The sequence below is a fragment of the Argiope bruennichi genome, chromosome 1 (genome assembly GCF_947563725.1).
Source record: "Argiope bruennichi chromosome 1, qqArgBrue1.1, whole genome shotgun sequence".
Lineage (NCBI taxonomy): Eukaryota > Metazoa > Arthropoda > Arachnida > Araneae > Araneidae > Argiope > Argiope bruennichi.
In genome coordinates, this window is record NC_079151.1 from 148,202,823 (window position 1) to 148,230,587 (window position 27,765).

A 27,765-nucleotide genomic window follows, 5' to 3' on the forward strand; every position below is an offset into this window, starting at 1 on the left:
TAAATATTTTATGCAATTTCTACTTTAATAGCTTCTTTATCAAAATATTTTAAAACTTCAAATTTTGATTATCATTTAATTCATTCATAATATTATAAAGGCCTTCAGTCATAACGTAATATGTATCTCTCTCATTTTCTGTTAGCACCCGTAGAATTTATGCTTTAAATTAAAGTGGAAAGAATTTATCTTCAATTAATATAATAATATTTTTTACTGAAACAAAGCATTTTTTTATAATCTGATTACTGAAAATAGAGTCACTCAGCGTTTAAACTTTATGGGCACTAAAGAATATCTTTTTTAATTTATGTAATATCTCAAGAGTTGGTCAACAAAATTTTCTTAGATTCATTATGAGCAGATCGATTCATTAACAATGTTTAAATTTAAATGCATCAAACACTAAGAAAATAAAACGAATCGTTTAAAATAAACGGTTGAAAACAGGTTTTAAAAAAACTACTTAAAAAACGATGTACTTAAAACTATAAGCATATACAAAAAATATATAACTAACATAAATACAATTTACTTACAAAAGCATGCAACTAACCCAAAAATAATTTAAATCATCCATTGATAACGTTGTCATGGTAACAATCAGAACAGAATGCGCATGCGTGAATTTTCTTCGCCGGTTACGTAACGCAAATACGTGATTTTTTCTACGCCAGTTGGGGTAACGCTATTCGGATTAGAAATTTTTAATTTCCTTTATTCTGTTGTATTTTAATTCAAAAGTACTTCAGAATGAATCTGAAAGATTGATTCATTAACAATGTTTAATTTTAAATGCATTAAACATTAAGAAAATAAACAGAACCGATTGAAATAATCCGCCGAAAAATTTTAACCCTAGCCTCATTACTGTTGGGAGAAAAAAAAACTGAAGCCTTTCTCGTTTGGCGCTGGGGATAATGGAAGATTTTTTTGGCGGAAAAGTTGGCGATGGGGAAAATGGAAGAATTTTTTGGCGGGAAAGTTAGTTTTTAATTAATAATTAAAATTCTAATTAAAAATTCGAAAAAAGAAACCCCAGGTGCACATTCCCAACCTCCAATGTATACATGTACCAAATTTGGTAGCTGTATGTCAAACGGTCTGGCCTGTAGAGCGCCAACACACACACACACACACACACACACATTGAGCTTTATTATAAGTATAGATATAGATGAAGATTGCCTGGTGCATGACTAGATTGAAACTGTTTTAGTTTAGCAAAATTTGAAAGTAATAAATTTTTAGAAGATTCTTTAAAATATTTATCAATGTCTTGAACTACAATACATTTTAAGTTAGTATACGATCAAAAATAAAATATAAAAGAATAATTGCAAAATGTTTATTGTTTCCGTACTGTTATTCTTTTATAATACTGCCTAATTAAAATATCAATGTATTTTAAAATATCAAAGTCCCAAACGCAAGCTCAGCTTCCTTTACGACTACACCGCAACTCATACAGAAGCTGGTCCAACAAAAAGAGTACATTACTTTAGATCATTCAGTCAAACAGTATAGTTGTTGTTGTTCCATATTTAATTAATTCATTGATCTACTTGCCTATTGGACACAATGCTAGGATAGTAGCATATTTGATTGTTATCGACAAAAGTATTGGACTGTCTGCAGAATCTCTCCTCTGCTCTGTAAGCTCGAATGGTGCTTGCTCCCGACAATGTTTCGGAAAAATGGGAATAGATGGGAGATCGAGTGATGGATTCGAGTCTCTTCAGCTGCCGACTCGTTGACAGATAAAATCGCTGTAAAGTAATTAACAGGAGGATTAAAATGTGATACTTTACGAGAAAAAAACCATGCTACAAAATCAATAAAGTGAAAAGAAAAAGTCCCCCACCCCATTCTAATAATCAGAATTAAAACGATATATATTTTTTAAAAAAAATTATGAACAAGCAGCTGTCTTAGTGACAGTTCAAGCTGGCAATAGGTGGGAAGCAACAAATGACTGCATCACAGTGAATGTCGTCATCAGCATATCTAGAGAGAGTTATGTTTAGTTATATTAACGTCCCGTTTTTAAGCAACACTAGGGCTATTTTGGGACGGACCTCGTCATTTTGAACCGCAGTCAGATGACGAGGACGACACCTGAGCTGGCACTCCCTCTCCAAACTTTCGCACCAAACCAGCGGGAGGACGTTTGGCCACGACGGATCCGAAGTGCACCAGACCCGCTTACACGACGGTTCTTCGGTGGAATCTGGTTAAAACCTGAAGCCCTCCAGTTCCGCTAGAGAGAGTTAAATAATACAGCATGCTTTTTAGAAACATATTTCTACTAACGGGTTTCTGGTGAGCCGAATGAAACTCTGTCGAAATATATAAATTATTTTTAAGTAGATTATTAGAATATCAAAACCTTCACGCATTTATCACTACGCCAATAAGTAGGAGTAGTGATAAATGCTTTTCTGCAATTTTAACAAGTTGGCAAGGATTATAAATATACACACTGCAAGCATAATTAAAAATTGGCATAAACATGTGAAAATGCTTTAAAAAATTAGACTAAAAATGATTTTTTTTTTTTTTTTTTTTTTTTTTAAGGAAGATGTGTACATAGTTAGCGAGACTCAAAGGTAAAGTACCCGTTTGCAAAGCACAAGGTCGGGGGTTCGAATCCCAGTCAATCGGCATTGCATTAAGGATTGAATTTTAATTTAAATTTCTTGTTATTCATTTGTTAATGTTCTAGAAGCTTCTTGAACTTTCTATAAACGTCTTTATAATTCTAGATTATTCTGTAAATGTATAAATTCTGAGTTGCAGAAGCAGTGAAATCAGTTCTTCGCCTGCATGCTACGAGTTGCTTAAAGCTAATAAACTTGTTTTAGTGTTACTTTGCGACTTGTTATTCTTTGGATCTTCGTGAAAAAAATTATTTGCCACGATTAAAATTATTATACAAATTATTTTTAAGTAGATTATTGGAATATCGAAACCTTCACGCATGTACCCTTACGCCAATAACTAGGAGTAGTGATAAATGCTTTTCTTTCATTTTTAGCGAGTTGGCAATGATTATAAATACACACATTGCAAACGTAATTAAAAATTGGCATAAACATGTGGAAATGCGTTTGAAAATTAAATAGAAAATGAATTTTAAAATATTTATAAAAAAGACTTCTAATCAAAGTTTATAATTAGCAAATTTCAAACAACATAGTAGCAATGATAATTTTGAATTATTTAAAAGAACATTGATATATTTTCATGATATTTTAAATATTGAACTAAATCATAAAAATTCATTTTTTTATAAAAAATAATGATCATAAAACTTTTTTTTTTAAATACAAGAATAGAAAGAGATTCAGATTCTCTTTCACTCATTCACATTGGTGGTTTTAAGAATTAATTTAATCTGTTAACCGGGTATGACTAAATATTTCAATGCAAAACGAATTGAATATGAGTTAATTACCCGGCTAACAGGTTAATTAATATCCCAATGTGAAATTCAGTGAGGGCAGTGTTTGACATTATCATTAATCTTACTCAAAATTTCGTACCAGAAGGAAATTTTAATTTTGACAGTTTTTGAATGTAATGGATACGCTACCATAGAGGTTGAATCAAGTTGCAAAGCTGTGACCCTATGTTTCTAAGCTTTTAGAAATTAAGGATATAAATATAGAGCTACACAATTTCCTCAATTAATCCATTAACTTAAGTGAAAATATGTTCTTATAATTAATTCCTTTATAAGTCAAAAAATGAGTCGATTCAATATATTTAATTCAAAATCAGTATGAAAGTAGAACTTTTGGTCAATCTACCATATCCGCCTAATAATCCATAATTCCCTTTTCAAAAGTATAATTATTGGTTTCTTTTTGAGATGGTTTTAAAAGTCGGATATTTTACTTAAAATACATTTCAAATGGAAAAAAATATCATCAGATAGATAGCTAATTTTAGTAATACATGTCATATAATAAACATTATCACATGGTAAAGATACCTAATCACATATTAAAGAACTAATAATTTTTAATAAATTAAAAATATAATTTCCACTTACTTGTATAAAATAATAGATAACACTGATGGGCACAACCACCACTAAAAAGATCGGTGTTTGCACACTGATGACAATAAGTGTGGAAATAACCTGAAGCAAGCATGACAACCAGGACCTCAAGGTCATAGGGATGGTTACATCCACTGTATCAATGTCTTTGGAGAAGCGATTCACTATGCGTCCCAGGGGAGTAGTGTCAAAGAACGACATGGGGGACTTCAAGACATTTATAAGTATCCCATCATGGAGAGAATTGGCGGCAGCGAGTGTCCCATAAGCAACAGCAAAAGATCCGACAAATATTCCGATGGCTGCAAGGAAAAAAATTTAAATGCTTCTAACAAAAATATATCGATATTTAATAAAGTATATTTTAATAAATACAAATAATTTTATTTCATACGAACTCAATCTAATTAATAATCTCAATAATTTAATATACAAAACTTAGTTTATTTGCACTTTGAACAAATCAAGAAATTACAGTTGAAAGCGCAAGAAAAATGCCTTATTATATATGATTATTTTTCATTACGAATTATTTATCTGATATAAGTAGGTATCTAACAATATAATAACATATTCATTGATTCATAAAAGATTTAGGTAAGTTACAAAAATTTAAAAGTTACAAGCGAGTTTCGAGGAAAGGACATAAGTTTGAACCTGGATTCTCCAAAGATGTACATGAAGTTGAAAATGTTTACGATACCCCTGAAAATGCTAATCATGTATACACTGCGTCAAATGAACAGTCTTTCCAACCTGAAGAACTACTTAAAAATAATTACAGATTCTCAAAAAAAAAAAAAAAAAAAAAAAAGCGTGATTTGATCAACGAAGTGTTCTTAAGAAATGATTGAACTCACAGAGTAAATATAATGATAAACCAGCAGGAATGGTCTTTCTAAAATTTTCTCGCATACTCTCCAATAAATACCTATCCCCCCCCCATATAAAATTGGGTATTTTGGATAAGGCCACGAATGTCTTGTATGACATTTGCAAACAATAGTTATGAAATACAGATCTATGGCATCAATCTAGCATTTTTATAAATTTATTTTACGAATATGTATTTTGAACGTTTTTACCGACCGATTGTAACAAAAATTCGACTCTAAACTACAGTTATAGTCAAAAGTTCATACAACCGAATTTCATTGATTTAAATCACCGCGCTCTGCACTCACGAGTAATCGCATTTGAAGGCATGCTAAATTACAGACGGAGAAATGCCCCCCCCCCTTTTGAGAAAGATGGTTCAAAATTTGATAAGAAAATACATTTTAGATGTTAAACTAGCGCACCAATCTCATAGTCTTGTACTTTCTGTAACCCTCATTTATAATAGGGAATGCAAGCTTATAAAATATCAAATAAATAAAAAAGATTTGTTTAAAATGAAATGGGTAAGGAGAAAATACTCATAACATTAACTTAATACTGAAATAAAGTTTAAAAAAAAAAGAAGAAAAAAAACTAAGCTTACATTGCCCAAGTCCCAAAGCACCAAATATGCCAAGTCTGTAGTCTCTCTGTGCTTTTTCTTCAGTGCCATTCAGAGGTTTATCAGTGCCCCATTCACTCAGCCACACATTGGATTCCACAGCAAATGCTTGCCACACAATATAAGAGATAACAATGACAGCCAGCCACCAGTGGCCAACTGCTTTAAAATACTCCATGTAGACTGATATTTTCACCTAAAAGTTCAATGGAAAGAGTGAAAAGATACTCGCGAAATGATTATTGATTTTATATGAAAGGGCACATAATGTAATATTTCTATTCTGAGGATAATTTTAATAATACAGAATGCAAGTATATTAGGTTAGCAAACTTAGGACATGACAGGCTTCCATACAGGTGATTTTAAGCTAATATTCAGGTTTGAAAGCATATGAAATATATTTTGTGATGAATATAAGCATTTAAATTGTGATTAGAATAATACAAGGACGATCAATATTCTATCAGTATTTCATTTATAAACTCTCATACCATAGTATCATGTCGATTCATCATCGAAGACAGCATATTTAAAAGGCATCACATTCACATATACAGTATGGCAATCTAAGTAGATCTATGGTAATTAAATTAACTCTTGACCACTTTCAAAGCCTAGAATCTCTCACAAAGCATGGCAGCTTTAGATCTTGGGGCAAAAGGATAATGGGTTTGGGATTCTCTTTTACCAAGGGTCCATTGTGTATATGAACCTAATACAAGTTGGAATTATCTTGCTGATGCAGTATAAAATATATTATAAATATGCAGTATAAATTATATTTTAGAAAGCTAAAATATTTTCCCATTCGGTTTGTATAAATAACTGTAAGCAAAAACCATTACATATAACAAATTGAACAAACATAGATTCTAGGTAATCTATGTCATGCATTCACAGCAACATTAATTTCTATAATAATATGATCATTGCTATGCTTCAAAAACCGCTTTACCCTAACACGCCTCTACTACTAATAAAGATGAAAGTGAGTGTGTGCATTGATGTACTGAAAGTCAGATTATTGATTCAAGAACTATCAAACTTGGCACAAATACACTTTGGTGGATGGAAATGTGCAACTCCGACCACTTTTTAAAAAATTTTGGTTAGAATTTCAATTAATTAAAAATTAAGCGAAATTTTGGCGCTTTTTCGTGATAACTTCCAAAAAAATCACAATAGATTTAAAAAAAGTTCACAGTATTTTAAAATTCAAAAAATTATATTTTCAATAAAAGTTTTTTTTTATCATATATTTGAGATATATATTGTGATAGTGATATATATTGACAATATATTGATATATATTGTGATAGTGCCAAATATAATAATTTTATATTATTATATTTTATAATTTTATATTATTATTACAGTATTCAAGCAAAACTCAAACTATTTTCATTGTTACCATGAAGATTTCATTCGGGCTGTTTTTGGTCGTTGATGCATAAAGTATGAAGTTATGCTTATTTTTCCAGTATTAGTAGGCATTATCTACTTTATATATGCTTTTCAAATTTGTTGTACCTACGATTAGGGTTTAACTTCCGAATCAAGCAGTTGTGAAAAATTCTTCAAGTGCACCCACTTTCAATTTCTGCTGCTTTTTGCTAAGATATGATTGGATCTATAAAGTTGTAGACAGAAATTTGGGGAAATACAAAGCACAATGAACAGAAAGGCACAAAGTTTTTGAAATAAGTTACATGTCTATCAAAATTTTAAATTTAAAAATATTTTGCTGAGGTAATAATTGAAATTTTTACCTTAGTTTTTCAAATTCACCATTAAACTAGCAAACTCAGTGGTTGACAAAGGTGATTAGTAATAAAAAGAAAACTCGGGATTGTTTGAATATTTTTTTTAATGATCAGGAAATAATATTATGCTAATTATTCAAAATTATCTACTAATACTATCATTCCGAATTCAAAAGGCTTCGATAAACAAAAACATAATTACTTAAAAAGAAATACAAATATGTCAAGTATCAGTCTTAAAAGAGATAAAATGGCAATGCATTTAATTTGATAGTGCCAAACATGAGGGCAAATGAAAAAAACAACTATTGCCATTAGCAATACAATATTTATAACACAAGACATTTAATGCAAGAAATCATAAGATTTTCCATCAATAATTTGAAAATGTAATTTATTGTCTTTTTCACGACTAATGAATAATTATAAACCCACGATGGTTACGTCTGGTTGCTCATTATGAATAATATTAATTCCTGCAGAAAACCTGTGAATAAAAATGAAAGCCAAGACAACAATTTTATTGCACAATGCCTTGAGGTTTAATACCTCAGGACAAAAAGTTTCATCACCTGTCCAGTTTCTGCCTCTTCAATGTTAATCAGTTTAGCAAAATCCTTTGGCAAGGAACCCGATTTCTCTATCGAATTAGATAAGGAATTGGAACGTTTTTCCCTCGAATTCTGGCGACTAATGGATCGTTCTATTGATGGTTGCCGACTAACGGATCGTTCCATTGATGGTTGGCGATTGATGGACATGATAGTCATCTGCTGACTGTCTTCCAGATCAGAACCAGGGCTACTTTCAGTATTAAGGGATAAGCTCCTAAATAGTAAGAAAAATTATTAAGCAATACTTTCTAAAAAACAAACAGAAACATATAGAATAACATAAATAATAATAATACGTAACAAAACATGCAGAATAGGATTAATACAAAAATACCTACATAAAATACTACAAAATACAAAGTTTTATTATTAAACTTTTATTTTCTTTTATTTTTTGTTTCTTAATTGAGAATAAAAAGTATCAACTGAAACAGATGATTTTTAAAAACTACTGATAAATAATTTTTCCATAATTTATCAATATATGTTATATTAGTTATGGAAATTTTGATCACAAATGCTGAAGTCTAAGTAAGATTGTCTTGATTGTTTGAGTGATTAACTTAAACTTAGTTTTAAGAATGGTTAAATTCCTACTTTAAGATTACTAAAAGAAGGTGTTAAAAAAAAAATTTTAAGTGGTAAAATAGTTTTAAGCGTAAGGTAGACAATTTCAGTAAATTTCTAATTAATTGAATACTTAATCAGTTTTTACACTTTAAAATTTAACATTCTCTCATATCTTATACAAGAAGTGCGCAAAATTTGACTGGATTCGCTTCAGTTCTATCAGAGGCAATATGGACCATACATACAGATATAGTCACCATGACTTATTTATATTGAGATAAAGCACTCAGAATATTTTATAGCATATATTTTTTAAAAAAACAATCAAAATCTAGTGATTTATTTTTAGTTATGTGGAAAATAATTTAAATAATTTTCCAAACACAATCAAAATCTAGTAGCTTATTTTGAATCAAAATTGAAATAATTGATTTAATTCATTTCTGTGAAGCATATTTTACAAAAAAAAAGTTTCCCATCCAATTCTGAGTAAATCATGTCCTGAATAAGCAGACAACTAATTTTTAATTTCTATAAAGGGATAAAGATTATAATATTAATAATTAATTTTAATTTCACTTTCAAATACATACAAATAAGTTTACCTTATAAGTTCTGGTGGAATATCACTCAAGTCTTCAGAGTCATCGATCTCTGATCCATACTGAGCAAGATATTCAGCAAAGGGTCCTTTGCTATCCACCAGCTCTTGAAAGGAGCCTTTCTCAGCTATTGTCCCATCTTTCATAACATAAATTACATCTGTTTGAGGCAAGTATGTTAAAGAATGGGTCACCAATATTCGAGTCTGAAAACACATGTAAAATGCATAAAAAAAAATCAATTTAATACAGCTTTAATAACTAGAACAATTAATAAGAAAACGAACTAAATTTTAAAAGCATCACAATTATATTTCTGGCAATTTTTTTTAACATATAAGATAATTTATTTTGAAAGTAAACAAAAGATTAATTATATACTTATATGTTTTCACAAAAAAGTATAAATTTAATAAATAATACTTCTGAAAACAAGGAGAAGGAAATAGTAAATCTTTCTGAATGTAATTATGAAAACTATCTGCTCTCTTTAATTTCATTTTGTAATGATTATATGCCTTAATTTTCTTCTCAACATAGAAAGTATATGAATTCAACTTTCTGCTAACTTCAAGTAAGGTCGAGCTGTTTAATTAAAATCGCCCCAAAACATATAAAATCATTAGTATATTTTCTATTTTAAAAAGCATAATTTATATAGAAATTATCAAACCTTTATTATGACTATACATTGATGCGATGACTATACATAAGAAAGTATAATATAAATTTCAAAACAAAGTGGAATATATCAATTTATAGATCAATTATATAGTTACATAGATTTTGCATAATTACATATAAAAACATATATGATAAATATTTGTTATAAAATATATCAAATGGCATCTTGTTTCTGTAACAAAGAAGTTAAATTTAGAGTACTTCATGTTAAGTCTTTAATCACCTTATTAATACATTTTACAGATTTGGTAAATTAATTTTTAATGATAATAGCAAAAATATATATATATAAATATGTACCTTTGATTTCAGTAACCCAGAGGGTCCGATCACTTTATCAAATATATGTTTCCCAACATGCGAGTCCACAGCAGATAAAGGATCATCCAAAAGATATATATCAGCAGAGGCATAAACTGCTCTTGCCAAACTTACTCGTTGTTTCTGACCACCACTCAAATTTATACCCTGGAAGAAAAAATGATTAATATATTTAAACACTCGATTCATTTTCCAAGTGAATTTATACTTCTGCACATTTTGAAGATGACAAAGTTGCAATGAATTTTGTATGCAAATATTAATTTCATGTACTAATAATTTTCAGATGCGATAAATATATTGCAGCTTTATATTTATGTATTTTTCAGAATTTCTAAAAAAAATGAACAGATTAACTTTGAAAATGTGGGAAATATACCTGAACTCAAGTGTTACATGAAAAATCAGTCATGAGTATATTTAAGGGACCAATAAGAAATTGATTATATTATATATATATATGTAGGACTCGGGAATCACTACTATTTTAGAATCACGCACATTTAATTACATTTAGGATGGACAATTACATTAATATAAAGAAAATGAACATTAAACAGATTTCGTCGAATACTTCGCAGGATTAATTCACATGTTAATATCGCAGTCATTGCATGGCAATATTCATCGTTTGGTCAGCTGCATTCATCGTTTTCATTAAAAAAAGTAGCAAAGTTTTCCTTAGTTTTCTTTTTTATAAAAGGCAGAGTTTTTACCTATACCTAATTACCCAACTATATGAAATTTGTAAAATGTTTGGCAAAATAATATTTTAGAATTATAATAAAATTTAATTTTTTTCTTTAATTATTCGATGAAATATAGTATTTATACCAAATACATTTTAAATGCATATATCAAAATATAGCATATTGTTCTTTTCAAAATTTTAAAGATGAACATGTAAGGTTTTTTTTATATGAAAGTTTCGGATGAATGTCATTCAGATTCAAAAAGGTGTCATCGTTATTGTGAACAGAATTCAGTTGAAAGAGAAGAAACTGAAACCGAGAAATTTTCTACTAAGTAATATTAAAAGCTTAAATCTTTGAATAGCTATATTGAATTTTATAATAAGATAAAGAATTTTAAAGGGCTTTTTCATTCTCATAAATTAAAGGCATAACGAAGTTCTGAAATAATTTAGGTATAAATAACAATTGTTCGATTATGTTATTCATTACTATTTATACAAATTCATATCTAACATTATAAAAATTGATTTATAATATCATTAAAGGTCTCTGAACACTTATGATTTACTTACCTTGCAGATGTGAAGTTATTTACACAGAGCAGGGTTGTTTCTGTTGAAAAGACTGTTATTTTAAGAGGAATGTTATCCATTAGTTTTTGTATTATTGCTACAGGATTTGTATGCCATTTTAGTACAAAAAAAAAAGGGGATGCAAAGCCTGATATTGATGTGGGTCCGACGGATTTAGATAAAATACGACATTCCTATTTCAATGAGGCAGAAATACGAATTCTGAAAAGGTTTTTCAAATTTCCTAAAATTCCTATCAGCAAACAGATCTTCTACACATTTTACATTGTGTAAACAGGAGTAGCTTTGCTAATATGCATTTTAAGAAAATAGAATTCATAGAATTGAGTAAACTAAGAATGCAGGTCTCAAAATATAATATCTTTGGAATGAATTGGAACGTCGAGTTCCAGCTAAGCCATAAGTATTGACATTAGGGATCGAACTTGCATGCTTCCTTTTTTACAATCTTGTAATTCGAAGAAAATTATTCCAAAAATAAGTGGGTAATCTTCCATTATGTAGCAGCAATCACATATTAATAACTAATATTTTGCATGTTAATAACTAATACATCCACAGGAGAAACACAATGGAAAAGCCCCTGAAAGCTATTAATGACAAGCAAGTCACATTGTGTTACGAGTCTTAATTTTTGTGTGAATGACAATATTTCTTATTTTATGATACCTAATTAACTTCGATTTTGTTATGTATTTAATTTATAAGAATAAAAAGGCATTTAATAAATTTTTATCTTATTATAAAATTCAGTATAGTTATCCGAAGATTTAAAAATATCAATTTGTTGAAAAACCTCATCTTTTCGATTTTTTTGAAAGCAACTGAAATGATATGTCAGTATACGTTTGATCTGCATGATATTCATCAGAAATTTTCATGCAAAATGTCTTATATGTTTAGCTTTAAAATTATGAAGAGAATAACACTGTGCTTATGTCAAGCATCTGTACTTAAAATTTGTTATATTCATATTTCTTCAAAAAATATGAAACATGCATTTTAAATTTAACAACATTTCAATTCTACAATATTATTTTGTAAATTTCGTATAGTTTAGGTAAAAATTCTGCATTTTCCTTTTTTACAAAGAAAAAAAAATGAAAAAAATAAAATATCTACTTTCTCTAAATGGAAGGGAAAGGCTAAGTTTATTTTCTTCATTATCAGTATTTTGTTAGTCCCTTAAATGTCCTCGTGACCGAATCTTCATCGTAAAACTTGAATTCAAGTGCATTTTTTTATGTGGTAATTATGTAAAATCCTCCCCCCCCCAAATAATCCTGATAATGATAAAAAAAAATCCAAGATAATCAGTCAAAGCATTGAATAATATTGTGGACATATCAATCACCGTCTTATGCTAATAAAGAAAGGGGAAGAAAAAAAACGAAGAAGATAAATACACAAATGTAGAGGATAGATTTTTCCTCTTCTGATTAATACAACAATTAATCTCAGCATACAATTGCACTCCTAGATTTTAGGATATCAAATGCTACTTTGATTGAAATAAACAGAATTATCTTCCATTCAGAAGAAATGTATACATATATATCAAAAGTTTTATCAATCATTGCCACAAATTATATTTAATGTTGAAGAATAGTGGACATAATAGCAATAAATTAAAATATATATCAGTTGATTGTTCTACCTTCTAACAAATATGCAGCTTTCGAAAATGCTGAGAGATAAATGGCATAATATATAAAAGAATAAAAGATTTATTAACAAAAGAATAACAAGCTAAAATTTCATTTTAAAAACAACAATTTACATGAAATCTGAATCAAATTCAAAAATTCAGAACTTATTTAACCATAATAACAGGATTATGTAATTGCTAATTATTTGAGTAATACTTGCATTTCATTTTTGTTTTGAATTTCAGATTTATTCATTTTGTAACCAGAATCCCCACCTTCTACTCTTCCAATTTTAATTAAGAATAATATTACTGTCTAAAGGAAGGAAAAAATAAAATTCAATGATCATTATACCTTTTCTCCTATCTCTGTCTGGTCTCCTCCTGGCAAAATTTCAAGATCTGGTTTCAGCCCGCAAGCTTCAATAACTTCCTCGTAAAAATGCTTCGATAAGGGCTTGGAGAACAAAATATTGTTTTTCAAGGATGTATTTTGTATCCATGGTTGCTGAGAAGTATATGCAACTTTGCCCTATAAAAATACACGAAAAGAACATTTATTAAAATTAGTTTAGAATAAACCAACATACAAAAATGCATCTGTAATTATCTGACTACATCTGTTATATCCTAACCATGTAAATATAAGGAGAAAATTTTTTTTAACTTCTAAAAACAAAACCTGATATAATCTGCTTTTTCTATTATCAAAAAGGGCTACAATTTATGGATTCAGAAACAATTTTATACAGCTTAAATTTATTTATAGAAGTTAAGCTCTGAATAATAAGAACAAAATTACTGGCAGACCACAAACTTGGAGTTTTAAAAAATACCTGAAACTATATCAAAATGTGCCTAGATTTAAAAAGTTTTTTTCTTAGTGCATAGCAGCAGCAGTAGTCAATTTTCTATACTTTTTAGTATGAAAAGTTGCACACCTTGTGAAAAATGAAATTACCATATAGCTTAAGCAATTGTTATTATTCATATCCGAATGTTCCTATTATCTTGAGAGAATTCATTAAATGCTGATTAAGAGACTAAGAATTCTTTTTCTATCTTTTATCCCATAATCTTTACTTTTTAGTACAGAAAAAAATATAATGCAATTGTTAAAAAAAATTTTGACTTCCAAATTTGAATGAGTTTCTGCTTTTCAGATATTTACCAGTAAGAAAAAAATACTTATGGAATTATACTTATCTATAAACAACTTCAAAATCTAGCAAGTTCTATATAAAAATCAGGTATGTGATCTTCAAACAGAAATTGTAGAGTTCTTTGAATTTTCAATGAGATGAGAATGGAATTTTTTAGTTTCCAATGAAATGATTATCTGTTTGTATGTATCTTCTGTATGTATATGGACACAAATGCATAATAAATTATGTAAATGTAACTTTGCTCATAGTTGTGTATGGTGACCAAATTTTGTTATATTTCGACCAGTATATAGCACGCTACAGCGCTCCGAACACCTCCTGTTATTTCTTGATCACCCTGTATATAATTTTCTGCAGTTTTTAGAATTAAATTGCCAACTAACTAACTATGGGCCAACTAACTTATGGACATATTGTATATAATTTAATTTATATGCATTTATATACAATTCATTCTATTGTCCTTTTCTGCTTAAAAAAAACTCTGTTCCTAACACCTCTCCCGAAATGTATGCCTTTTTAACTAAAATTGTATTTTTTTTAGGAGTGAAGGTACTTATATTCTATAAAATACTTACACTAAAAATGACACTTCCTGAAAGCTTCGTCATCTCCCCCAATATGGCAGAGAAAAGGGATGATTTCCCAGACCCAACCTGTCCCACAATTGCAATAAGGCTGCCTCTTGGGACTAACAGTTGAATATTAGTCAGAGTAGGTTTAGCTGCCTTCTCTTTCTCTTCTTTCTTGGGTGGGTCCCACGTAAAGTCTCCATTGCTGACAGTCAATGCAAACACTGCAAAGGAAGAAATTCTTTATACTCATGTGTTTATGTGTTGTACAGAAAAACTTTTAGCTTATGAGTGCAAGAAACTTCTATGATAATAACCCTTTTAAATTCTATAATTTGAAGAATAAACTACCTTATTTTCTATTTCATATCATTAAATCATTTTTATATCTCCATTTCTCTAATTAGTTAAAAGTAACTCACATTTAAGGTTAATAACATATCTATATAATGTTAAGATAACCACAATGGCTTATATATTAACAGAGATTCAAAAGCCATTATGGTAAATTGTTGCACACCAACCTTATACAGAAGGAGAAAAAAATCTGCTATATAGTATCGCCACTGCCTATTTAAGATAAATGTTTGCATAACATTAATTAAATGAGGTGCAGATATTTCCAAAATTTTAAATATAAATAAGACACATCATAATTGATACTGGTTAGAATTTCATTGGTGTCCTAAAGAAAATAACTGTCAACTCTTTCAAAATGGATCAATACACATAAGTGCATTATCAAATGTTTTTTGCGATTACCGATGTCCGTACTGAAGATCTACTTAAAAGCTTCTCTTTTGTCTAGAACAGATTTTGTTATTTCAAAAGCAATATATAGATCATATAAAATTAAAAAAAATATTTAGCAAAAACTCAATAAATTAAAGTCCATAACCCATATAAATTAAAAGTATATTTGAAATTTAAACATTCAGAACTCTCATTTCCATTACATTTCCGTTTTAAAGTTGTTTAATTAACAATGAACTTTGAAGTGGTCTAAGATGATAAAAATATCTCAGAAAATTATTCAGTCAATTTTCAGTAAAAGAGTATATATAGAAATAACATACAACAAATATTAAAAAATATGATATATTTAGGAATGTACCATCAGATGGATCATAAGTAACATATCTATCAAGCTCTTCACTGTTCATGTACTTGTTAAGTCTTTTCACAGATACAGAAACCTAAAAAAAAAAAAAAAAAGCAATATGATGATGTTATCACATATGTTTCCTTTAGTATTTATTATCAATCGGTTTATTTTAGAAGTTTTAAAACAAAAACATCAATCAAATTTAAGCTCTCATTTTATAATTTTTATGCCAGAAAAACTTATCAAACAAAAAAATAATCAAAATGCCTTTATAAAAATAATTAAAAACTGTTTTCAACTTAAAGGATAACCAGAAATGGAAACAAAATTATATTCATTACTCATAAAAAAAAAATAACTTTTGAAACAAAATTTGTTTGAAAATTTCATTTTAATAAATATAGGAAATTATAAAATTCTCATTTCAACATCATTTTTTTAAAAAAAAGAGATGGAAAGAAAGAAGGAAAGACTATGATTTAGAAGATTGTTAACTTATCACACATAGTAAAAATCTGAACCATTTGCTTAGCTTCATTACTGCTAGTTAAATATTTAATCTTGTGTCATCAGTTTTTAGAAAAAGAGAATTTCCAATGATAAGTCTAAATACAAGATAACACACTTCAATTAACCATAAATAGTGACTATATAAAAAATTAAATTTTGTATTTTAAAAATGCTATATTCTTATCCATTAATTCTAGGAATTTAAAAAAATAATGATATATAAATATTAAGAATACATACTAGAATCATTGTAGTGATTAGATGAGGCAACATAGTCAATGGAAAGCGTAGTATATTGAATAGAGAAAGAGAAACAAATGCAGTGGCTGCATCTAGATGATTGTTTTCATCTATAAGCACATAGGTAGCAAAACTGACAAGAGCAACCTATCAATAATAAAAAGTTATTCAAATATATATAATTTTTCAATTCATAACAAAAAAGTTACAGTTCACAAATTCTTCAGTCAAAGCAATTGTTTTTATAAATATTTCAAGTATGAATTTTAAAAAGCTGACAAGGTTTAATATGTAACAGTACTTTTTTAAAAAATGGAAAATATACACAAGAATTGCAACTTAATTTTGGGATTTCAACAAAATACTACCACATGGGAAAAAATCATCAAAATATGATAATGTTATTCCCCAATAGCTTCCATTTAGAATTTTACTTAACAGGATATCAACCATCTCCAATTAAAGAAATTTTAAACAGCCAATTATGATATAAAAATATTTATTAAATTTTTCTTCTTGATCATTTGTTGAAAAAATCTGTTATTTAAATTTGATGCATAGCATATATCATATGTATAAAGCATATAAATCATAAATTTGATTTAAAACATATAATAAAAAAATCTGAAGTTAGGCAAAATTAAAAAAAAATAAAAAAAAAAAATTCGATTGAATATATTACATATGTTTTAGATGTTAATATAATTTCGATTTAATTGCGAATATAAATGTTCATTTTAATTCTTCAACATGAAAACGCCACTGAATAATCGTTTTCTATATTCTACCTTTCGTTGAAATCTGCCATGCACTTAAATAAAATAATTATGACATTTATTGCTTCCAAGCTCTGAAATGTTTGGATTATATATAATTTCATATATTTCTATTTTATAAAAATGAAATTATTTATTTAACATTATTTTGATAATTAATCAAGTCTTTTTAATATTTAAAAAAAATGCAGAATTATTTCTTAAATCATGGAGTTTTGTCAAAACATTATCTCTAAGAGAATTTTTAATTAAAGTTCATTGAGCAATTCGTGCATTCTTTTTTTACAAAAATAGACATCATTTGATTCTACTTCATGCTTCATAAGTATTTATATAAATATAGTGTTAAAAGTCAATTAATGCAAATAGAATTACTTGAAACAAAAACAAAATATTAACTCTATCCTTCAAGCATTCCGTTAATTCAGTGTAGAATTCTACACCGAAACATTTGATATTCTAATTATTCGATTAAATATTTTTATTCTTTCATGCAATATAATTTTGTTTTATTCTAATCTCATAAAGTATTGATAAATAAAGTTTTCAGAAAAAACTATCTTAAATCAATAAAAGCACATTAATATTCATTCATACAATGCCAAACTTCAAAAAACAGAATTCACTTTTTTTTTAAATTTCAATTTTTTCCAATTGTTTGTTATTGAATAAGATACAAAATAAAAAAAAGCATGAGTAAAAACTTACTAAGAAAGGTGAACAGCTCCAAATCATCATAGTTAAGGAATTCAGATATGCAATAAATTTCAAATTCTTGATTTCTTTTTCTCTAATTGCATTAATTTTTTCCCTGAAGGCCTCCTCCCAAGCATACAGTTTCAATACCTTGATACCAGATAAAACTTCATTGACAAGTTTTACTCGCTCATCTTTATATTTCATTTGTTTCACCTAAAAATCATAGAATAAATTTCTATAAAAATTTAACTATTTCAAAATACATGAAACAAAAAAAAAACTATTTCAAAACACCTATTTAACTATTTCAAAACAACCATTTAACTATTTCAAAATTCCCATAAAACAAAAAGCTAAATTAACTTGTATATATGACATACAGTAAATGGAATATGAAAATGAAATTATTAAATATGCAAGTTTTCTGCAAAGAAAAGTTTGAAAAGAAAGAAAAAATTTAAAAAAAGAAAGAACCCAGAAAGAAAATGTGTAAACATTATTATTCTAGCTCTCATTGCTAAAGAGGCAGAAAGAAATTCTTTCCTCCAAACTATACTACTAACATATTTTGAACCACTTGGGCATTTTCAGTTCAGAAGGTAAGGAAAATTTTTAAACCCTATAACTGAATTATGAAACGGCTGTATTTATGTACCATCATGAGTCCTTTGAATCGCATTAAATCATAACTGGAAGTCCAGAAGATTTTTTTGCCATAGTTTTTGTTATCAAATTAGCTGAAATAAGAGAAAACAATTACGCATATACATAATTCAACCATAAGCATTCCTCTCAAGTTGCAACTTGGAAATGATGGATTTCCTCTCAAAATTTAAATATGTAAATGAAAGCATGATTAGCATTAATTTTATTTTAATAAATAAAAATTGTTCTTGCTTAATTGTGTTGATAAAATACAGCAACAAATTCAAAGTTAATTGTTCTTAAAGCAAAAGCCAAAGCTAATTTCATTTTACTGAGAAAAACTCAATAATTGTAATGAATTTCCATTTAAGCAAACTAGCCACCTGCCTATACCACATAGCTGATCGATTAAAAAAAAAAATTGTTATTAGCCTAGATGTCAACTGAATGAATTTTCAAAAAAAAAAAAAAAATACAAATAAGAAATTATAGAAATATACAAATTTTATGAATTAGGAAATATATGAATAATATCAACACTTTGTCAGAATATAATTAGTCAAATACCAGTCTGTTTCATTTTGTTCACTTATAATATACAATAGCATTAGATAAAATAATACTGAGTGCACAGATAATAAAATATAAATAAAATAAAAATATAAGCATTTTGAAAGTATTACTAAATTATTAATTTTTACTAAGTAAAGTAAAATTAATCAAAAATAAATATTAAACATGCTAATTAAACTAAGAATATGTAAAATGTAGAACTAAGTTGATAAGAAAAAGGGGACCACATTATGTACACAACCTAAGGTCTCGAAATGCATACATAATGAATAATTAGTTTTGCAAATGTAGAATGAAGAGTATGCAAGATCCAGAGACTCACCTGTCGCTTTTTCATCATTTGGCCTAGCAGGGCATTGATAGGTATCAGAATAATAGATACAAAAAGTCCAGATAAAACAGCTATTCCCAATATGTTGAACAGCATTAAGAGAGCAACCACGATCTGAAGGGGAGCAGACCATATGAGGTTCAAGTAGGTCATCAAGTCCATAAATCGCTGAGAATCCACAGACATCAAATTCACTATTTCACCAACAGTGGATTCTTTTCTTGCAGTTGATGAGAGAACTAGAGACTAAAGGATAAAAAAATAATTAAAATTTAATAAACATATTGCTTTGAAAATGGTTATAAAATAATAATAGCTATAAATAAACTCAGAAAAAATTAAAATGCAAATGCATTTTTTTTTAAAAATGCCATATAATTTTTTAAAACAAATTTTTTGTATTTAAAAATTTAACATATGAGCAGTAATTCATTTACTTCACTTCTGATAAATGCAGAAACCTTGCTTTACAAATATGTCCTTATATTCATCTCTGCAATATAATTATCTTTGTCTAAAATAATTTATTCTGTCAGTAAGAAAATTTTAAGTGAAGCAGAAGAGTTCAGAATGCTTGTGAGATGATAAACAGGGACAAAGAAAACAATTTTAAAGAAGGGAGAAAAATAATTGTTTTATTTTGCTCCCCCTCCCCATTGTAAGAAATAATTAGTGAACTTTTCTACCCCAGCAGACACTCTGTCCCTTCCTCCCTTCTTTTGCTACAAACTACTGGGAAATGTTCTTTTAACCCATCAGCACACGGACAAGGTCTTTCTGAACGCATCCTTTCCCTTTTGCTTAGAAATTTTAGGAATTTATAAAAATGTATACCTGTTACTTCCTATTTTTTCATGGAGGAGCTAGAAGGTTAGAACAACAGAAGTCAATGAAATAATGTATCTCACTTTCTACAACAGGGATGGGGTCAAACTAAGCCCTGCATGTGCTAGAGTTTCAGATTTTTTTAATGCTTATAGACAGAGTAATGATGATTGGAAAGTGATCGAACTGAAACGAAACACAGATTCCAATATTTCAAAAAAATCTGATCGAATCTTTTTTGCTCATAAAAAATACAACAAATTATATAAATTGCACTTTTATAATATGAATAAATTATCTTAAAATGCATGTTAACAATTTATTTTATTCTGAATGGGAAATAATAAAAGTATTTTTTGAGTATGTATATATATAAATGAAAGGCAAAAGGTATGAATTTTCAAAGTGCTTTCATTTAGTTTAGTGCAAAGTTTAAGCTTCTTTTTCTAAAAAACTTCAAATGTAAACTATATGTAAAATATAAAGTTTTTTTTATTTTTCCAACATTTTTATACAGGAAAAAACTACTTATATTAAAAAAATAAGTTTTATATGAATTGAATGGAGAAAATAGAAATGGATACAGAAAAGGTATGAGAAAAAAAGAGGTTAAGTTCAATTTTGGTTTTTCTTATAAAAAATCGCATTTATATCTTAAATAATAGTTTATTTCTAAAGAAAAACATTTATATATTCTGACTATTTTATTTTTGTACAAATAGCCAATAAGATAAAGAGTAAGTGCCTGACAGTTTGGGATTAAAATGATCCTGCGTGTGTGCTGATATTCAAAAAAAAAAAAAGGGGGGGGGGCATGTACTGAAGGGTTAACACGAGTTCAGGTGGCTGTCAAATTGCAGTAATAGTACACAGTGAATTCATAATTATTATTATTAATTTCATAAAATTATCAAAATCTTAGAAAGAAAAAAGCCACAAATATTAAAAAGAAAAAAAAGAACAGTTCTGTAAAATCAGTGGAGGAAATACACAATGGAAGAATGGTAAAAATACGATGGAAGAAATTTAGATTAGAAACTGTAATCCTAATATTCAAATAAAGAAAGCTTTTCACATGATCCAACACTTTTCTCTGCAAAAATACCAAGTTCCAAAATATTTTGAAAATCATTTTCATTTTGTCAAATGATTAATTATAATTGTTCAGTTTTTTAAATGTCACTTTTATATTAAATGCTATAATATATTGAAATACTACAATATATAATAATGCTATAATATATATATAAGAAAACCATTACATGTCATCATATTATGGATCAGATTCTTCTTTATTATATCAAGGGAAAAAATAATAAATTAGTACTTATCAGCTTTGAATGTTGTTACATTTCTTTTTAAAAAATATATAACCAAGCAACGTTTCCAAAAACTGAATGCCTCAAACAACTGGATAATTGCATCAGATGGTTCCAATTATGGTAGCTATCAATTTTTGATATTTTCTCATTATTAAGCAAATTATTTCAAAATTAGTTATGCAACAAGTCGCATATACCGAGAATATATTAAGTAAATAAGAACAATAAAATAATGTTTTTATTCCCTTTTATAGTGATACTTCACTTTTATAGGAACTCAGCATTATCTTATCAATGAACAATTCTTACTTTCTTATACACAGCTGTGACAAGAGCAGTGCGCACACGCATGCCGATAATAAACATACGGTGGAAATAAGAACCCAATACAACGGATTGTAGAGTACAGTTCAGAAATATAAGGGCAGCAAACAAAACTCCTATCCAAAGAGGATCGTCCGACTTCACATATTCAATGAGGGAACTGAAAGAAATATGTAGAAAAAATTACAAATTCATAGTGATTATTTATATCAAATTATATAGTTAACTAATTTGAACTGCTTAAAAATAAACATTTTCAATTAATAACTAATGAAAGGTCACTAGACAATACTTTAATTCATATGACACGTTAAAAATTTTCAGCAAACATAAATATTCGTCTAAAGAATTATAAAAGTTGCAAGAGATTTCACACAACCAATGGCAGTGTAGGGAGAAATGCAACAAAGTAGCAGTAAATTTATTTCGTTTATATTATATATACATACAACTGAAAGACATGAAAATTAGTACTAGGCACTAACTTTCATTTATATTTGTTATGTTAATGAATACACCTTTGGATAATAATTCAGGAGACAATATTATCCCTAATACCACAAATATATATAACATCATTTAACAATGCAGAGTACCTTGTGCTACTTGAAATATTTTGCTGGATTATTCAATTTAATAGCACACTTGGGAAAATTTTCAACAGTATTTTTCAGAAAATGTGAAATTCTATATTAATCAGCATAACATGAATGCACATCATTTACACACAAAAAAATTAATGCACATTAAATAATAACTCTTAAATACACAAATTTGTTAGTATTGATAAACAAAATCAGCGATGATAGTTTAGCTTGGCATCCCTTAAACTTCAGAAAATATCTTGGAAACACTCACATCAAAGGAAGGTTTCAATAGTATCAGGTCAATTTATGGAATAAAATAGATACTTTGCCCACATATATACAAATACCAAATAAGCCGAGTCCAGATGCCACATGAATGTGTTAACACCATTTTAGGATTCTGCTAATATTAATCTAAGCAAATTAAATTAAAATTTACCTGTGTATTTATGGTATATACAAAATTAGAAATACAGTAAAGATTTCTTTAGCATCCCAGAAAGATTACAAATTTTGAGATATATTTGAATCGGAGAATATTCGAGTCGGCCATTCTTCTTACAAATTTTAAGAGTATTCAACAATATGCAGATAAAACAGGCAATGATATGTATGTATAAAATTACCGTAAGATAAGCGGATTGATAAACTGAAGCAAATCATATATTAACTTCAGGATGCTTCCCGTAATAAAAGAACCAGCAAAAGTTTTATAGAGCGAGCGAAGTATATGAATTTTTTCTTTGGGCTGCTCGTGACGACCATTCCTCACGATGTATTCTGTTCCATCCTTCAACACTTGTTCTTCTGCTTTCACATCCTCGACCTCCTCGCGTATTCTAAAACAATAAAAATATCCATTTAAATTAGATTTTTCATTAAATGTTGAAATGAACATTCAGAGATGTTGCATGATAACAATTATTTTTTCATCAAATATCAAGAATTTCGAAGAAAAACTTTCATTAAAGCCACATTTATTAATCACTATTCATAAGTTTCTTATACTTACATATTTATATTTAATCCAAATTCATTTAGCAATAATAAATCATATGGGTTTTTTTATAAAATTATGTTATTCTTATTTCTCAATCGCCCGTCAAAAATAAACTATATAAAAAGTATGAAATAATATCAAAATTTTCCTCTTAACTTTTAGTTCTACACATATTATTGACTTCATTTTAAAATCACAGCTAAAACAAAGTTACTGCGCATCAGTCATTCAATTCTGACAGTTTAGATTGCAGTTTTAAATTATAGAAGCAATCTCAAATAATATTTTCGATCATATGTTTCACAAATATTTAGCATATACAAAAAGTGCCAACAGATGAAAGCATGAATTTGTCAAAAATATTTTAAAGGGAATTATATTAACTATTTACATTCTGAGAGTTCCCCTCTGGCCCCATTCAAGACGGTGCATCATTTTGATGTCCTTTCCCCCCCCCCCCTCGATTGTTAAAAATACCCAAATAATAACATAATGATAATTTTTCGAAGAAACAATTATATATTTTTATTTTTTGGAGCAACAAACAAATTTTTTAAATGAATAGTTGTGCATGGAGTTACTTTTTGGAGAGCAAAGCTTTAAAACCTCAACTTCCATCTTATAATTTGTTCTTTAGTCGCTCATTTTTATTACACAGTTTATAGTTTTAGTAGTTCTAATAATAATAAAAAAAAAAATTACAATATTTTTAAAAAATTGTTGTTATCTTTTACATACTTGGAGGGTGCAGTTGGTTGGGTCCAGTTAAACTGTCTGTAATGTTTTTCAAATTGAGAAGCTATGTGATCAGTGCGATCGTCTGGATTTAGCTCCCACAGATCTTCAAATCTTAAAGGCCTTTTCCAGCCCAGAATGCTCATCCTAAATGAAATTTTAAAAAAGGGATTGATTGAAGAACACTAAACAGAAAAGGTTTCACAATTTTATTCACACAGAATACATACAAGTAAAAATATTTTACCCATTAAACCACCAAAAAGTCAGCTTAGATGCAAAAGAAGCTCTCATTTCTGGACATTCTTTCTGGAAGAGGAAAAAATAGACATCACATCAAAAATTTATAAAAATTGCAGAGAACAGTACAGCGTTTTAATAGGTTATATGACAACTTTTCTAACAAATTATTTTACTTTTAATACTTTTTGCATACCTTTCGATTCTGACAGTTTTGTATTAAATTTATAAGTGCAAAAGCAAATTTTAGGATAAATTCATTTGCTTTTAATCTTCTAAAAACAACTGATCAAAAATTTATCAGATATTCTGGGCAAATGCCCATTATTAGTTTTATTGGTCCATCTTAATCATAGATCAGAATCTCTTCATGAAGAAAACAACTCTTCTACATCCCTCAAATTATACTTTATCTATACTTATATATAAAGCTCAATGTGTGTGTGTGTGTGTGTGTGTGTGTGTGTGTGTGTGTGTGTGTGTGTTGGCGCTCTACAGAAAAGACCATTTCACCTACAGCTACCAAATTTGGTACGTGTATACTTTGGAGGTCGGGAATGAGCATCTGCTGCCCTTTTTTTTTTTTGAAATTTTAATTAGAATTATTAATTAAAAACTAACTTTCCCGCCAAAAAAATCCCTTCATTTTCCCCACCGCCAAATGAGTAAGGCTTCAGGTGTTTTTTTCCCCCACTTTTATTTAAAGTATAAATTCTACGGGAGCTAACAGAAAATTGGAGAGATACAGATTATGTTATTACTGAAGGCCTTTATAATATTCTGAGTGAATTGAAATTTGAAGTTTTAAAATATTTTAATGAAGAAGCTATTAAAGTAGGAATTACATAAAATAGTTAATTATTAAAATTTTAACGAGCATTAAGATTGGCGAACCGGCTGGTCGCCAAAGGCGGCTAGTAATCAATAAAAACTGAACCCTTTCTCTATCAAGAACGAAATGAAATAAAAGCATCAGATTCTCATTCGAAATTCTTACAAATTATGAAAATTTTTACAGATTTCTTATTTTATAGCTTGCTAGCCGTGTATATATGCTGCAATCAAATTTTTTTTTAATCTTATGTTTAAAATAATAACTTATGGAAAAATAAAAAAAATAAATAAATATCATGAAATAAAGCCATACTTTTCCTTCTATGTCAGGAGGATGTCGATACCGGATGTCTGCGAAGCAAGACAAAATTAACTCGGCTGCCAAGATCGGGAAATATATCATGTGTATAACGAAAGAAAATATACTCGGCAATTCAGTCTGTGAAAAGAAAAGGAATCAAATTTTAGTTGATTGATATTAATCAACTAAAGAAGATACTTAAGATTTTTAATAATTCATTAGAAAATAAGAGTTAAATGTTTTTTTATTTCTCGCCCAAAATTCGTTACATAATTAAAGGGCAAAATCGAAGTCAAGTAGGGATAGATAAAACTATCGTTAATCATGCGGTATTCTATACTTTATAGAATACCGCATAGATGTTATTACTTGCATGCAAGAAGGATGCAAGTTAAATCATACTATTTCAACATCGGTAACTTTGAAGAGACACAAAAGGAGCCATTTTTAGGATGCATGCACATAATGTCGATTTGAATTGATAACCAACGGTGTCTATAAAAATGCAATAAATGAAAAGGAGAGACAAGACTCTTCCAATTAGTAGCATGTCATTATGCCAAATGGAAGCTTAGGATAAAAATACAGTTTCACTTTCATTTCTTATTGATTTAATTTGACACTTCCATATACACTAATAAATATGCCATTCATCCTAAGCACATCTTTTTAAATAATTAGATGTTATACCAACGGCTGCCACAAAATGATGTAATTAATACTATACTAATTACATTCTTTTAAAATAACAGAACTTATTAATTCTTTGCGAAGAATATAGTCTTGTTCATGCATACTTTTCATTCAAGAAACAACAAGCTGAAAGGGTGCCCTGTAATGACAGTAAAGTAAAGCAAATAGAACAGCACATTTCAAAAATTACTTCTGGATCCTAATTCAGATGGTTGCCATGTCAACAGTGATTAATGCACAGCAGGTTTTTAGCATGCCCTGGCGAGTGTATGATAATAGTTTCACTGCCAAGTTATGTAGTGCTCAGTTTAATTCCAGTTGAAACAAGAGGAGCTTAAGTTTCTTAAGACGAGTTCATTTATTTTGTTAAACCTAATTATATGCATATATATATTTAATGGGTTACTAATAAGGTAAAAAAAAATAAAAAAAAAGGTATGATCATACATTAACCTCACTTATATTTTAACATTTGGAAATGACTAATAATATAATTTACTTTTTATCTATGAAGAACTTCAAATCTCTTGTGTTACCACTGCTACACAATGATTAATGGTGTATAGATGGCATCGGCGCCAATTATCGGCAGTTCAAAGGGGACAAGGTGCTAATGCATTTATGTTAATTTTTAAACCAAATGATACGAGGAATAATGCCATGCCATAAGAGGTATTAGCATTTACAAAGTCACTAATGATATATGTGGAGGGATGAAAAAATCATATGTCTTCAATAGCACTTATTCTTTTTGTATCACTGCTATGTGAAACCACCTTACTCAAGAACTTTACTTTATTAAGCAAATATTAGTTCATTTTATTAGATAATTTTTGACAATAAAATCCTCAAAACACTGAAATCATTCCATTTCTTTTCCATTAAATTATCAAAAATTGAAAAAAAATGTCAATCTTTGCTTCAACAATGTGCATAGAAACTAAATTAATTCACTGTATTAATTAATGCAAATATACGTAATTAATGAATAATATAATATACGCAAATATATACAATTACTGAATAATATAATTTATGCAAATATACACACAATTAATAATTAATATATATAATTTATATAGATTAACACACACAAAAAATGCATAATGAAACGAATTATAACATAGAATTCATATTTCCAATTTTCGAAAAAAAAATTTTTTTCAAGATAAAAATTATGATATTACATAAAATAGCATGATAAAAATATAATACATAGTTTACATA

The 27,765-nt window shown here is 28.2% G+C and overlaps 1 protein-coding gene across 4 annotated transcripts in view; it reads right to left on the reverse strand.

Annotated features, from left to right (window-relative positions):
* Positions 1-27,765, reverse strand: part of LOC129980076 (multidrug resistance-associated protein 1-like) — a 111,627-nt gene that overhangs the window by 9,243 nt on the left and 74,619 nt on the right. For all 4 annotated transcript variants that reach the window (XM_056090773.1, XM_056090768.1, XM_056090769.1 and 1 more), the window contains exons 6-22: positions 25,858-25,983; positions 24,718-24,779; positions 24,474-24,617; positions 23,362-23,574; positions 22,134-22,308; positions 19,669-19,923; positions 18,138-18,341; positions 16,654-16,800; positions 15,913-15,994; positions 14,805-15,022; positions 13,416-13,592; positions 10,104-10,271; positions 9,123-9,325; positions 7,906-8,161; positions 5,550-5,763; positions 4,058-4,368; positions 1,570-1,769 (exon numbers count right to left, since the gene is read on the reverse strand). In XM_056090773.1, the coding sequence (XP_055946748.1) occupies positions 1,570-1,769; positions 4,058-4,368; positions 5,550-5,763; positions 7,906-8,161; positions 9,123-9,325; positions 10,104-10,271; positions 13,416-13,592; positions 14,805-15,022; positions 15,913-15,994; positions 16,654-16,800; positions 18,138-18,341; positions 19,669-19,923; positions 22,134-22,308; positions 23,362-23,574; positions 24,474-24,617; positions 24,718-24,779; positions 25,858-25,983 (3,155 nt within the window). The remainder of the gene's footprint in view (positions 1-1,569; positions 1,770-4,057; positions 4,369-5,549; positions 5,764-7,905; positions 8,162-9,122; positions 9,326-10,103; positions 10,272-13,415; positions 13,593-14,804; positions 15,023-15,912; positions 15,995-16,653; positions 16,801-18,137; positions 18,342-19,668; positions 19,924-22,133; positions 22,309-23,361; positions 23,575-24,473; positions 24,618-24,717; positions 24,780-25,857; positions 25,984-27,765) is intronic.